Raw genomic sequence first — 14580 nt, 5'->3', positions numbered from 1 at the left:
CTGTCACTACAAGCATGCTTAGTGTGAGGGATTGTATTTGAGTCAATGAGTCGATGCAATCAGCTGGTTTTCCTTAGATAGAAAACTGAATCAATTTGACTGTATGATCTGGTGAACTGTAAAGTGCATTTAGATGATATGTGTTATGAATTGGCGCTATAGAAATAAACTGAATTTAATTGAACTAAAGGCTGGATTAATATTTTAATTATATTAAAACAACGAGTGAGTACGCAACTGCAAAATTACATACATTTATTTAAAGGCCTTTAACATATTTTTACAAGTGATACAAAATTAGGCAGAACATCCGAATATTTAGATAACTAAACACATTTAATTCAAGACTTCATGAACAGCAAGAGGAGAACTGCAGCTTCAGAGTCTGACAGCTTCTCCAGGAGCCTGTGAGTTTAACTCAATCCGCTGTCCTTAGAAGATAAAGGTTTGTTAGGATTTCCAATCAAACACTCAGTTGCCTCAGTTGGAACATAATGTATTTTTAAAGACTTATATAATAAGAGTAGAAGCTTGTCAAATACTCATGTAAACTTAGGAATTACTGACTTCTTCAATCAACAATCCTCAGAACTCATTGGCAGCCTCTCAGTGCATCCTTTAGTATTCAGCAAACTGTAACATCTCTAAGCTGATGAACATAAACTTATATAAAGCTGAAAAATGTTTGTATCTGAAGAAAAGGTTCACAATAGGAATATAAAAGAAACAAACAAGGAATATAAAAAGCATCTTGGATCATCAGCATTTTCCCGTTTTAGAAATTCTTCCAAACTCTCTCCTGAAGTCAAAGCTAAGAAGCTGTACATCTGGATATTTCACTGCGCATATATTAACAGCATCTCCTCATCGACAGTTTTCCCTCTGGCTGGTATTGACTCATTAATTTTCAGAGTCAAAAACATCTCTTAATGTTGAGAAGCTGACGTGATATTGCTCTAATCAGGCCCATCTTCCTTAGTACCTTCTTGCTTTCGCTAGTCAGCCACCAAAACCACCTTCTTCTCTGCTGCCGCCTGAAAGTTCAGCGGTCAAACCTCCTCAGTCTCCTCCACCTGATCTCCTCAGCACTGGTCCCCTGAGAGACGTTAAACCCATAAGGAGGAGGACCTTCTCTCACGCCGGTTTGTCCTGAGAATATATAAGAAATTAGGGTACTTTTCTACCAGGTGCTCATTTAAAAGGTGCTGGAGTGTATGATTACTGACCTCTGTCATTCAGACTGTTTCTAATCGCTGCTTCTATCTGCTGCTCTTCTGTCAGCCCACCTGTATATGATGCTGTATGATCTGCATTTGGATGCGGTGGGTAATAAGAGTTCCCAGAGTATCGCTCATTACTGCCGCCATAACCTGCACACACACACACACACGTTAATTAACATAACAAGCTCAACTATTAACTATTTTTGTTTTTCATAAAAAAAAAACCTGTTCTCTCTCCATGCAGTGAATAGAGACCCTCCCTAAATGCTCAGATACCTGAAGTGCCGGCAGAGCTGTAGTACGCACTGCGATGCGAGTTATATCCGTTAGACGTGACTAAATCTGTGGGAAAATACACAGAAAGAGGATAATTCAGTACAGCTTCATGATAATTATTCTTTCTTTTTTGGTCAATGGTTTATTAAGGCTGCAATTTATGATGCAATATAACTGAATGATCCAGTTATGACACTCAGAAAGCTTAAGCTGGGATGATGAGCTTTGCAGTGAAACACAAAACAATCAAATCCCATAAAGAAGAACATTCACTGCATGAAAAGTGAGATTTTCGTCCCCGTAAACCCCCGTAAACTCCCGCAGATCTGCCTGATTTTCCGACAATTTGCAACCCGTGCTTGTCCGCGTTTGTCGTGCCACAAATTGTCGGAAACGTACCGTGACATATGTGGAGAGCGATCAGCTGTACTAATGGCCCTAATTAGCATATGAATGCAGCAAACCCGCGCGGCTGGCCAGGTCTGGCTTGAATAACCTTCTCAGTATTGGCTGAAACCACTATTCTCAAACAAATGAAATCGCTCGTGATTGGCAGCAAAACCACACGTGGCCACGCCAGGCTTTAATTTTCTTACTGAGTATTGGACGGAACCGCTTCTTTTTAAACAAGTAAAGTCGCTCGTGATTGGTGGCATATATATATATTTACATATATATATTTATTCATATATATATATATATATATATATATATATATATTTATTCATTCATATATTTATTCATTCATATATTTATTCATTCATATATTTATTCATTCATATGGTGTGTATTTATGTTATCCTACACTACTACACAATTATTATGCTACCATCAAGGACATGAATGAATTTATACAGGAAATGAACATTTGCCAGGAAGCTGTTTATGCAAAGAAAGAGCTTTATTAAAACACACACAACTATATACAACGCGTATCCAAACACATGCGTTTCTAAAAATTAAAAGTCCGTGAACGGTCAGTTTGCTTCCTCGGGGTTGGAGGTAACGGGCAGCATTCCCTCCGAGGCAGGTCCGATGTGCAGACGCCTACTGTGCGTGGCTCTGTACTTCGGCATCGCTTCTAACCGGGACTGCAGCTTAACACAGAGTTCAGAGGGATCCGGCCTACGAAATGGCGGCGACCGTACAATCCATCCAGAGACACCGCTGACGACGGCGGACTTCCAGAGTTCCACTTCCTCATCTGCTAGCACACTCTGCCTCGCTTTCAGCAGCTGAAAAAAAAAAACAATGAATCAGCGCACTGCGTATGGACACAACACATCTATTAATACACCTGAAAAATAGTCACCAAATAAAGTCTTACCCTCTTTCTTCTGGCCCGACTCCGAGCAGATAGCCTCCGCACGCAGCGTGTTGGCTGGCAGCGTATATCTGAAGCTCCTGCGTACCGTCTGAAAATACGTCTTACAGGCAGCTGGAAAACAATTAAATGAGAGTGGTATAAATAAAAAATCAAACGCAAGTCATTGTAACAAGGAAGGAGAAAACATTAAAACAAGTCACTTACACACAATGTCGTCTTTATCATCATCGTGCAAATCTGGACTTGCTGATTATGGCTCCGAGCAAAAAGGAGGTCTGTGAAAACAAAATGTACAGCAATGATCGGTATCCATTACCTTTTACCGCAGAATGAAAGCATATTCTTTAAATCTTACCCTTGCTCCGGTTCATAGCGCCTGCAATTAGTCTCCGAGTTGTTAAGACGGCGTACTGCTTCCTGTAAATCACAAAAAATGCACTTTAATAAAGCTTGTTCTTGCAAGGCTAGGCTAGATAGGCTAATAGCTAGGCTGCTATTAGCCATAGCTCAGGCTAGGCCGCTTTTAGCTTAGCAGGCAGTAATCGAACATATATTTACCGCTAGCATCTCTTCTTTGAGTTCGTCTTGTTCGATGCAGAGTCGCCATCGCGTCCAAGAAGAGTTTTACCCCGAAATCCCACATACTCCGTCTGCGCTCCGCTCCGCTCCGCTCCGCCCCGCTGCGCTCCAGACCGCCTGCACAAAGCAAAGCCTACAGCCGCCGCTGTGGCTCCGTCCCCTCCTCTCTGAGTTCCTTGGAGATCGTAGAGGGCATGCGCCAGATGAACCAGGGTTTCCGCGGATCATTAAAAATAATTACAATTCATAATTCTTTTTTTAATCAAGGCCTTAATTGGCACTAAAATTAATTTAATATGTTTATCGTTGCATTTATGATTCTTTAATAAAAATGCTTCTAAAAACAATTTCGTCAGATATTATATCGCTATTAATTTGCGTGGAACTGTTTATAAAGCCGTATGTTCGGAAAGGAAGCTCGAGGCGGAGAAAAAGCTAGAGAATATATATACGTATATATGTGTGTGTGTGTGTGTGTGTGTTTACATACATACAGGAGTCATGGAACTCTGCTTGCAGCTCCTTCATATTTCATGTACACTAATAACTTGTGTACATGGTTCTTGTTGATGGCATTAAAATCATTTCTAATAGCATTAAAATAGCATTAAATTAGAGTTACTCATTCCTGTATGAACCCTGTGAGCGCTTAATTTAATATGACATATTAAAAAAATCCCACCATCATCCAGCATATGTTCAGTTTCTGCCCAAATATATATATATATATTTTTGTAGATTTTTGTAACAGAGATAAGGATAAATCAAAACTGCTTTTTTTTTTTTATGAACTTGTTCTCTACAACTTAGCATCTCTTTTCATTCCTGTAATAAGAAGTTTATTTTAACTGGATTTGATTAAACTTTAAGTCCCTTGGTATAAAATAAATATTTTAATGGAGATGAGAAATCTGCTTCCTGGTTGGTGAATAACCAATAGTTTGGATCCAATCATTTAAATAAACGGTGTTAGTTTTTTTTTTTTTTTTTTTTTTATATTTATAAGAATTGTGCTATAATTTCTAGTCACCGATCTGTTGCTGCTATATTTTAATTTGACGAACCGGAATTTGTCGATGTTCTTTTTCCTGTTTGGTGCAATTGCAATTGCAGATCTTGACCTGGCCGGACCTTATGACCACAGTGTACCAATCTTCTGATGGCTACTTCCAACAGGATAATGCGCCATGTTATAAAGTGAATCATCTCAGACTCATTTCTTGAAACTTTTCCACTTAAGTAATTGTGAATTGAGCATATTGACAGACAATATTTTATTTTTTATCTTAAATGCAAATTTTTTTTTAAATAATTACTGCTCTAAATGTATTGCTCTGTCAGCTAAAGATCTGTTTTGGTCTCTATACTTTAATTAAATAAATAAATTCAAGCTAAAATGTGAGAGGCTATACTAAGCCTGATCTCTTTGTATCAGAGATTTTCTTCCTCAGAAAGATGTCACTTGGGGTAAAACCCCCCCTGCAACCCTGGTTTGCATTTGTATAGCTCACAGCATGTTCATTTACATGTTAAAGCCTCCCCTAGAATTCCATGGGGGGGAGGCATGGGGGGAACACTGCCTAAGAAATTCCACGTCAATTTCTGACAATTTACGGGAGTTTTCGACGAAGCCTGCAAATTGCCGTAAACTGCCGCTAACCTGAAGTTCCACGACAATCTACAGTGCCGTATATTGACGAAAATCCCACTTTTCATGCAGTGATTCTTTTGGAATATATTAAGGTTAGAAATATTCAATTCTTTTGTGTCTCAACAAAGATATGAACAATGTGGACAAACCGGCACATGAAAAAGTCAAACCTGCACATCTCTTCATGATGGTCTTCAGTGGTCCAGAGCTGTAGAGCAGACCCACCAGGATTCCTGCTAGGTGACCAAAAAACGACGTCCTAAGGAAACAAGAACATGATTAATGATTACCACGATTTCTAATTGCTTGGATTAAAATTAAATGCTTGTTTTCCATTCTTGTGCTTTTAAAAACTTGACATTTTTCTAAGATTGTTTTAGCCTTTGCAACGTGTAGAAGGAAAAAAGATGAGTAGCCCTCTGCCACAGCTGAGTCATGCAAAGTTCATTTTAATCAGGGTGTATGTCCTCTTCCATATGACTTGGTTTGTTTAGCTTTATACCATCTGGTTAGATTTCTGAGCCTATTGAGACAAATAAAAAACAACTTTTTTTCAGAAGAAGCTGAAAATTATAGTAGATGATGTACGTGAACCATAGTGCTGCCGCGATTAGACGACGTAGTCGACATAAACAACGATTAAAATTCATTGACAGTTTTTTTTTTGTTGATTACTGTTTTCTTTTGTCACCCTGTTTTATCGCCTAAATTGGCTCCCCTTTCCTCTCCTGTCACGAGCTTCTGTTACTGCTGGTTCTGGTTTTGAGTGTGATAGGAAAATGACAACAGCGGCGGGTGAGTCTGAATCAAGGACGGAGCCATCTATGTGGAGAACCAAAAGTATCGAAACCCCTGGGATACTTTCGGGCACATGGTGAGAGTGGTATGTACACTCTGTAACGCTGCGTTCACACTGGAAGTCGTTGGTTGTGGGCATCAAAAATGCAGAGATCTGGATGCTGGATCAAACTGTGGTCAAATTGCTTTGAGGGTTCACGCTCTGGTTGTTTATCTGCTCTGTTCTGTAGCTTTAAGCTAGAGAGCAGCTTGGCTTTATTTACTTTATGATTTGGAAAAATTGTTTTAAAGTCGTAGGGAAGCGGCTGTTCCAATCGTTACATTTCTGAATTCTCCAGAGTGGTGCCCGACTTTACACGAGTGAATAAAGTGAATGTGATTGGTCGTTTATCAAGAGGGCGGGATTGTTGTGGCGGAAGGTTCGCAAGCAAGTTTGATTGTGGCCGGTTTGTCGGAATCATCTTGCTAACCAGTTAGCAACTTAGTGCTATTAGGTTCTCAATGGGAAATTCCATCGGAACCAAGTAGCACTAAATTTGTGACTTAGAAACGACTTTGTCAAGGAACGCTATGGACAGAGGAAACATGCAAGAGGAGGAGAGTTTTGTGCCGGAGGTCGTGGATGAGTCCTCCGTCATACATTTTTTATTAAGAGGAGAAAAGCAGAGACAAAGTTGCTGTGAAAGAGGACGCCAAAGCAGCAGAAGCTTGGTTTGGTGTAGAAGGCTTACAGCTGTACATGTTTGAGCCCTTGCCTCGCAACGCTGCCCGTTCTGTTAGCTCTACGCCTGCTGAAGACACAGACGTCCATCCCTGTGAAAACTAGGACGGAACTCAATGGTAAAGTAAAGGATTCTTATTTCAACCATTGAGTATATTAGCTGCGACATATGAATGAAAATGCTATGACCGAAAAAAATGTGATTGACAGATGACCGTTGATAAATGATTGGCCGAATTTAGGTGTACAAGCTGACGTATAACTAACTGGCCTGCATAAGATAACAAGGGGGGAAAAAACACTGATTTTATAACAGGATTTTTTTTTAAATAGAAATTTTCTAAATGTTGGAACAATATTGTCTGATAAAGAGTACATTTATATACATGTTTAACCCAGAATTATTTGACATTTAAATATGACTTCATACTACGACTTTAACATGTTTTAAGCGGGAGAGTCACCTCCAAGCTTCCTCTATGCAGTCAGTTCATCAGGGTTATGATCCCACTAAAATATGCAGTTGTGGTTTGGAGTGCCAGACCTCCAGCATTCCGCTGGGAGGCAGTGCTGGGAATCCCCACTGGGAGCTCTCTCAGCGACCAGCCTGTAGGTAGTTTTCCACTGCTGTTTGTAGCGATTGCAGGAGAATATAAAGAGTTTAAGATTTGTTTTAAAAACTGCAAGTACCAGAAAACACGCTGGTGAAGATTCTCATTCATCCAGGTCATAGTCTTTAAAAAAAGAAAAAAAATAACAAAGCAATGGACTTTGTTTCCCAAGTTTGAAGCTTCCCATCCGGGAAGCTTTTTCAATTCAATCTATTATGCTTGGAACTCAACTATAATTCAGACATTTTGAACTGAAAAAGCTTCCTGGATGGGAAGCGAAACATCTTCAAACTTGGAAAACAAAGTCCAAAGGTTGTTTATACAATCAAATATTTTTCATTGGCAGGTTTCTATATTTTTAGTTCATTATTCATAGATATTCAGAAACTTTTTCACCATAGTTCATAAAAAATGTTTTAGTGCAGCAATAATGCTCAGAGCTCCATTCTTCTGGCTTTTTTTGTAGCCTTTGGACTTTCACTTTCTTGATATTTATTTATTTTTCATATGCAGAATGAACATTGAACGCCGCTATACACAAGCATTTCAAGACTTTTTTGTGCTTTCGAGATGGCACTGGACTGAGACAGAGGGTTTATCTTATGAGCAGTTGAGTAAACACAAATGTAACCTTTTTGTTTATCTTGGCATCACCATCCCAGGGCTACTCTGCCAAGTGGGGATATTTTTGGAAATTATCTGATAAGTCAACTTAACTCAATTTGTTAGGTCAAGTTGTTAACTCAACTACTCGAACAATTTGTCAAAAGATTAGTCATTAGAAAATGTTTCATTAGTTGCAGCTTTAGTGTTAAAGATCACAGTTAGAGCCGTAACCAAAAATAAAGTGCTTTATAAATACAGATTAATCAACAGTCTCCTCTCTGCTTGTAGGATCAATCTAAATGTCTGGTACATTGTTTCCATGGGTTATAGTCTATAATTGTGCTATCGATATCATGAGATAAAAATCAAGTTTTCCAGTTATAATGCTGTACAGTAACTCTTCTCATTGTGATTTACAGCAAGAACGACAACTTTTGCATAAATCTCTCTTGCAGTAAGGTCTATGCTTATTTTAATATATGTACTAACACTGCTTAAAAAAGGATGTTAACTTCTCTTATCTAGAACTTAGGCCCAATCCGACTACATCCTAACTGTACCCCTAATTTTTGTGCATTCCCATGTAGGTAGTGGTGTTCCAATTCCTCTTTGTAACTAGGAGCCGTGGATATAAGACGGAGCAGGGGTAAAAATCTAGCCATTAAAAACGAGATATTTCAGATGCTGCTCAAATTTACAGACCAAATGGAAGACAGTGATTCTGCAGACCCGTTCGCATCTTTTTAAGTTTTGTTTTTCGTTTTACATTTGAAAGCCAAACAAAGCTGTGGGGTCAGCTTTCTGGGTTTACCTGATTCACCCGGACATTCTCCCCTTATTTTGAATTGAAAAAGCTTCCTGGATGGGAAGCGAAACGTCTTCAATCTTGGAAAGAAAGTCCAATGGTTTGTTTTTTAACTTTTTTGGAATCTCCCGGACGACCAAGGTTAGGTGAGACGGTGTTATGGAGCTCAGACAGGAGGCAGCAGGAAATCAGTACAACAAAACCAGCAGAGAGAGCACCAGAAACGGAGAGAGAGGCTGGCAGCCAGTCCCCTCAGCTAAGAAACCACAGCAGGAGATTGAAGGAGCCAATCGGAGAAACCGCGCAGCAGAGCACACATTCTATAGATATTCAAACAGCTAAAACAGCTTAACTTTTTGGGGGGTTATGAAGATATTGTGAATAGTTATAAATGGAAAAGGAGACAGAGTGCAGAACTATCTCTGTTGCTTACTTTGGTGCATTCAGTGTTTAATCATTAGGTTCTGATTACCCAAGTTAATATAAATACCCCAGTGATTGTTAGGAACAACACAATGACATTCTCCTTAATGTGTAAATATAGCAAGGTGTTTAGAAGAAATCTAGTTAGCCTTTAGTAAATAAGAGTTCAACTGTGGGTTATCTTAGGGTTTTGGAAAAATTCAAATTGATTCAAATGTGCCAGATGCCTAACCTGGGCCGCTTTGTGGAGAGATTCCAGCTCCAGAGGCTATAGTGGGTCTTTGGTCTTCTGACCGTAGACAGATTTCTCTTAATTACCAACAAGTCTTTAAATTTAGATTTTATAAGAAAGTTAAAATCAGCCAAATGTTTCAGTTGTTTTTTTCTTAGAAAAAATGCAATGAATTCAATGACAGAAAAATAGAAATTCCAATGATATGTTTCACATCTATTTTTTTCCATCAGGTTGGCTATGTGATTTTTTTTTTTTTTACTTAACCCCCTCTGTCTTTATGTCTCTCTCTCTCTCTCTCTCTCTCTCTCTCTCTCTCTCTCTCTCTCTCTCTCTCTCTCTCAGGACTCTCAGGGTTGCAGACCATTCTATTAGATACAATGAAACACCTCCCTCTAGTGGATAAAATCTAGCAGAGCATTTAATAGAAACCATTTACAATTCGTATTGCTTACTTTAAAAAGAATGCCATTTCGTAGAACAATCTAAGATGCTGTTTGAGTAAAATGAAGACATTTGAATAACTTAAATAACCGAACATGTTTAATTTTGAATAAATCAAAGCTATACTAAACTGAGATGTGCTGAAGGAAAAGGGTTTTAAAGTAAGGATTAGTTCCCACATTGACCTCAAGAAAGTAAATATAATCTGCAACCTACGTTACATATTTATTTGAATGCTCACTAGAAAGAGAAAAAAATAGCGGTGTTTATAAAAGAGTTGTAACGTTTAGGCTAGATCTCAGACTGATTTTAAAACCTGTACCTTTCTGTTTGTTGGAGAAATAAAAAGCTGATCTGCTCCAAGCTGATGTATAAGCTCTGCAAGGAGAAGTGCTTCTCACACCAAAGAGTAAAACTAAAGTTGAATTTATGAAAAAGGCTTTCTACACGATAAAGAAGGCTTTAAAATCTTCACACTGGTGTTACCGGAGAATTTCTGTAAGATGGACCAGAGTCCAGCTACATTTCTTCGAAAAGATCTTGCCAACTCACCCAGGGGAAGTTATATGGATAAGTACAAGCTCCACCCAGCTAGCATAGCGGTTAGACACAGGCAGACCCATCAGATAAGTCGCACCTCCTGGGTGGTAATGGTTATTGAGCACCTTGAGTGCAAACAAGACACCTGGAATTAAAAACAGTTCAAAACAAAGATTAAGAAATGTTCCTGTTGTATGCACATATTATTGATGTTTATATTCTCTAACAAGGTTAGAGAAGGATTAAGAGGAAGCAAACAGATCTAAAATTTTTTTTTTTTTGAAATCAGTAGCTTCATTTACACCTGAGAAGCCAACAGCACAGGCCATGCTGTACGACTGGTCATCAGTCAGTTCTGTTAGCAATGCCTCCAGCAGCAGGTAGACCAATCCGGTGAGCAAAGAAAAGACTGAGAGCAGATAGAGGAACCAGGCTCCACCTAACCGACGCTCCAGCTTGGTCCCCTTCCATAGAAAGGATGCCATGTTGAAATACAGATGCCAGTCATCCACATGGTGGAACGGGGACAGAAGCAGCCGGCGCCAGTCGCTGAACCAGTACGCCTGCTGGACGCTCACACAAGTCTTAGACAAGGACAGTATTTAGTTAGAATCATGTAAAATGAAGAGAATTACTTCAGAGCAAAGGAGCAAATAGCAGGATTACTATTGTTGTTGTCGACTGAAGCATAATGAAAAAAATTAGAGGCAAAAATTATTGCTTTGGACCTGAATGAACTAAAATTTGTAAACTGATTTACCTTTAAGAGAGGAGCTGCTGGGAAGAGGAAAAGGTATACGTTAAGACCCAGGATTGCAAGAGTGACGGGAGGAATGTTGTCCAGACCGATCTGGAATAACTGGGAGGCCAGCATCAGCAAGCCCAGGTGGGAACTCCTCTGTCTCCTGTACATCCTGAAACCAGGCTGGAAAAACTAAACAGTAAAAATAAACATCACTAAGATTTCTTCTTATGCTTATGCAGAAGGATTAGAGTAAAGTTTATTTTTTATCTTTATTTCTGATCTTTCCAGATTAAAATAATGGAGATGAATTTATAGCTTAACTTTCAAAGAAAAGCTATTACACACTGTTATCACACGTGAATAGCACAAGAAAGAACCCACTTTTTCCACAGGAAAATACTAAATCCACCTGATGATGGGAAAATGAATGGGTTTCATCAGCCTTGAAACTGCTATGTGAATAAACAAAAAATTATTTTAAAAAAAAGTGGAAGTTAACAGAGAATGAAAGTTTGTAAGAGCCATCTGAAGATTACCTCCTAGGCCAAACGTTAGAAAAAAATAAATAAATAAAATAAAAATAAATAGAAATAGGATAAATTGATAAATAAATAAATAGAACTAAACTTGGACACTGAATAAAAAACCATCCTACACAAAAGACAAACAGTAGGATGATCAAATCTAAGTTTGGGATACGAATAAATAAGAAGTTAAAACGTAACATAGTTACTGTAGCGCAAAATCGGTTCAGGCTGTTCATTTATAGGAGACTAGCAGCCTTAGGTTGCTCTATATTTGTGTTGGCATGATAATTTCCTGTTTTTTTCCTGTCTGTTTTCAAATAAATAGGGGAGAAACGCATAATCAAACCATTGAATTCCAGACGATTGGCAAATATTGTCAAATAATTTACTATAAATGCGTTAACCGTATCTGAATTTTTTAAAAAAATTTATTCAATCCAAAAAATAACTAAAATTGTTTTAGTTGTACTTACAAAGAGTTCAGATCTTCCTCCTTCCTCAGAGCCGTTTCGGATAATGCTAACACTAAAGTTCCTCTCCTGGTTAAAAATGCCTCTAAGCCGAATATAGGGAGAGCTAATTTAACACCAAACCAAAGTTACAGTAATAAACCCCTCAAACACACGTCGGCAAAACTTATTTCTCTGGGTTTCATCATTACTTTCTAGCACTTACTAGCAAAGACCCGAGATAGGTACATGCTAATCACGTGACAATAACAAACCTTCCCATTGGCGGAGCCTCACTGCGTGATGATGACGCGGGTGTCAGCTAAACATAAATACGTATAAAAACTGTGAGCAAAGAAGATTTAGTATTAGGTACAGGGTAGATATTAATTTAGTACAGTTACACTTAGACAGTTATTATCAATATATTCAAATTTATATAGATGCATCAAAAATAACAAGGAAAATAGGAATAGCTTTTGTGATACCAGAATTCAATATAAAAATAGGAAAAGGAATTTCAGATGGATTATTAGTATACGTAAATGGTAAATGTTGGCAATATTATTAGCTTTACAATAGAAGACATAAAACCATTAAAAACAGTAATTTGTTCAGATTCAAGTTCTTCATTATTAAGTTTAAAATATAATCAATCAGATAGTAGGATGGACACTATTAGAAATATTTCATACATTATTCAGAGTAAAAATATGGGTGTGATTGCTGTATTTGTGTGGATTCCAGCACATATTGGAGTAGAAGGAAACAAGAGGGCAGATGAAATGGCAAAGAGGGCAATTTAAGATCCTATTAGTTCAGTTAAATCAAATAAATCGGAGGGAAAGAGTTTTATTAAAGAAAAATTGATGGAGAAATGGCAACAAAAAAAAGGTGGGATGAAGGAAAAACAGGAAGGTGGTTTTATAAAATCCAGAATATAGTAGGAAAAAGAAGAAATGGAAAATGAAATAGAAAGGAGGAGAGAGTGATAACAAGGTTAAGATTTGGGCATACAGGACTTAATTATACACTTTTCAAAATTCAAAAGCATACTACTGGCAAATGTGATTACTGTGGAAAATATGAAACAATAGAACATGTTATACTGGAATGTCATAAATATGAAAGCAAGAAGATATATGTGGAGAGAGTTTGAATGTATTAAGGAACAGAATAATTTATTAGATATTTTGAGGAAGAATTTGGGGAGTAGGCATATACAAATAATTATTTGATTTTTAAAGAAAATGAAATTATTTCATAGAATTTGATTATAGAGAGGGTGAATGTGTGTATGATATAGACGGGTAGAATACAAAGTTATGTATACCGGTAAGTATGTTTTTTTTTTTTTTTTTAAGAATTACATATATGTTTACTAGTAGCTACTCCATCATGAACCACACTCCATACCAGCAAGTGGCGGTATTGCTAATAAATGTTTGTTGCCAATCGCCAAAAAATCCAAGAAGAAGAAGAAAACGATGAGCTGTTTATGAAGGGTTCCCGAAACATTTCCATGCCACTGCCCACTTAACAGATTTATATAGATATTAGCTTAGTTTGCTATATTTATTTCATATGCAAAATACGATAAGGTATCTCACAACCGGCCCACCTTTACAGGTACTTGCCCCTGCACCATCTGTGGGCCAGTGGCATCGCACTCTCTCTCTCTCTCCTTCCCTCAAGGCACCACTAGGTCTCTGTGACTGGAATAGGAGTTGGGTAACTTCAGTAGGTTGTCAAATGGGCACCCCCCCTTCACTGGTGTTTCATTGATTTAAGCCCATGACACCTCGGAGGGGCTCAACAGCAGGTCCAGCATGCTGGACCCACCCCCACTGAATGCCACCCAACTCTGTCTTCAGTTCTTCGTTCACTCAGTGCTTCGGTTCTGCCAGCATACCTCACGCTGCATCCAAATCCATGCCTCCTCCGCCCGTTTGGTGGCGTTGGCTGCAAGCCGCTTCCTGGCCAGCCCTTCAATTCCCAGCAGTTCAAGGGCTCTCCAAAGCGACCGTCCAGCAAAGCCTCTGCAGCCCACCTCCACTGGGAGATTCCAGGTCTTCCATCCATTTTGCTGGCTCTCTAGGATGAGGGCTTGGTATTTATTGAGCTTACGCTCATAGGCCTCCTCCATCCTCTCTTCCCAGGGGATAGTCAGCTCGATGAGCACCACCTGTTTGGTACCTTTAGACCACAGAGCAATGTCTGGTCTCAGGCTAGTGTGGGCTATCTCCTCAGGGAATTTTAGCTGCTTCTTTAGGTCTGCCCGCGTCCTCCAGTCATTTGCCGTTGCCAGGACCCCCTTGCTCCTCCCTCCAACTACTCCACTTTCTCCTGCCCTGGTAAAATGTATGAAACAAGGCCAGCTGTCTTGCCCTTTTCCTTGCCTGCTCGATGCCGTTTGCCAATTGGGCAAGGATCTGTTCATGACGCCACCTGAAATTGCCATCTGCTAAGCTTGAGTGACATGAGGAGAGGACATGCTCAAGGTTAGCCATCTTTCTGCAGAGCTTGTAGCTTAGGCTCTCGACCATTCCCCAGGTGTGGAGGTTTGAGGGAGTAGGTAGGACGTCATAAACAGAGCATAAAAGGAACTTGATGCGGTGGCCTT

General features: G+C 38.9%; 1 protein-coding gene across 1 annotated transcript; it reads right to left on the bottom strand.

Moving 5' to 3' along the window:
- Nucleotides 1–238: 238 nt before the first annotated feature.
- Nucleotides 239–12220, bottom strand: rhbdd1 (rhomboid domain containing 1). The gene is made up of 8 exons (XM_038285928.1): nucleotides 11982–12220; nucleotides 10997–11161; nucleotides 10541–10820; nucleotides 10249–10381; nucleotides 5227–5315; nucleotides 1500–1565; nucleotides 1227–1370; nucleotides 239–1149 (listed from the first exon to the last, which is right to left on the bottom strand). Exons 2-8 carry the CDS (start codon nucleotides 11147–11149, stop codon nucleotides 1043–1045), a joined length of 972 nt encoding a protein of 323 aa, XP_038141856.1. The 5' UTR covers nucleotides 11150–11161; nucleotides 11982–12220; the 3' UTR covers nucleotides 239–1042.
- Between the last annotated feature and the right edge of the window lie 2360 nt (nucleotides 12221–14580).

This window comes from Cyprinodon tularosa, unplaced genomic scaffold, assembly GCF_016077235.1.
Source record: "Cyprinodon tularosa strain WSP-4 unplaced genomic scaffold, ASM1607723v1 ctg218, whole genome shotgun sequence".
Lineage (NCBI taxonomy): Eukaryota > Metazoa > Chordata > Actinopteri > Cyprinodontiformes > Cyprinodontidae > Cyprinodon > Cyprinodon tularosa.
This window is presented reverse-complemented; position numbering and strand designations above follow the sequence as displayed.

What these genes read in the sequence shown, in the direction of transcription:
- rhbdd1 (XM_038285928.1), bottom strand. Translation starts at nt 11,149, where the DNA reads ATGTACAGGAGACAGAGGAGTTCCCACCTGGGCTTGCTGATGCTGGCC. An exon ending in CAGCAGCTCCTCTCTTAAAG is followed by an intron (nt 10,821 to 10,996) that starts GTAAATCAGTTT and finishes TCCTTGTCTAAG; the next exon opens with ACTTGTGTGAGCGTCCAGCA. An exon ending in CATCATGAAGAGATGTGCAG is followed by an intron (nt 1,566 to 5,226) that starts GTTTGACTTTTT and finishes ATTTTCCCACAG; the next exon opens with ATTTAGTCACGTCTAACGGA.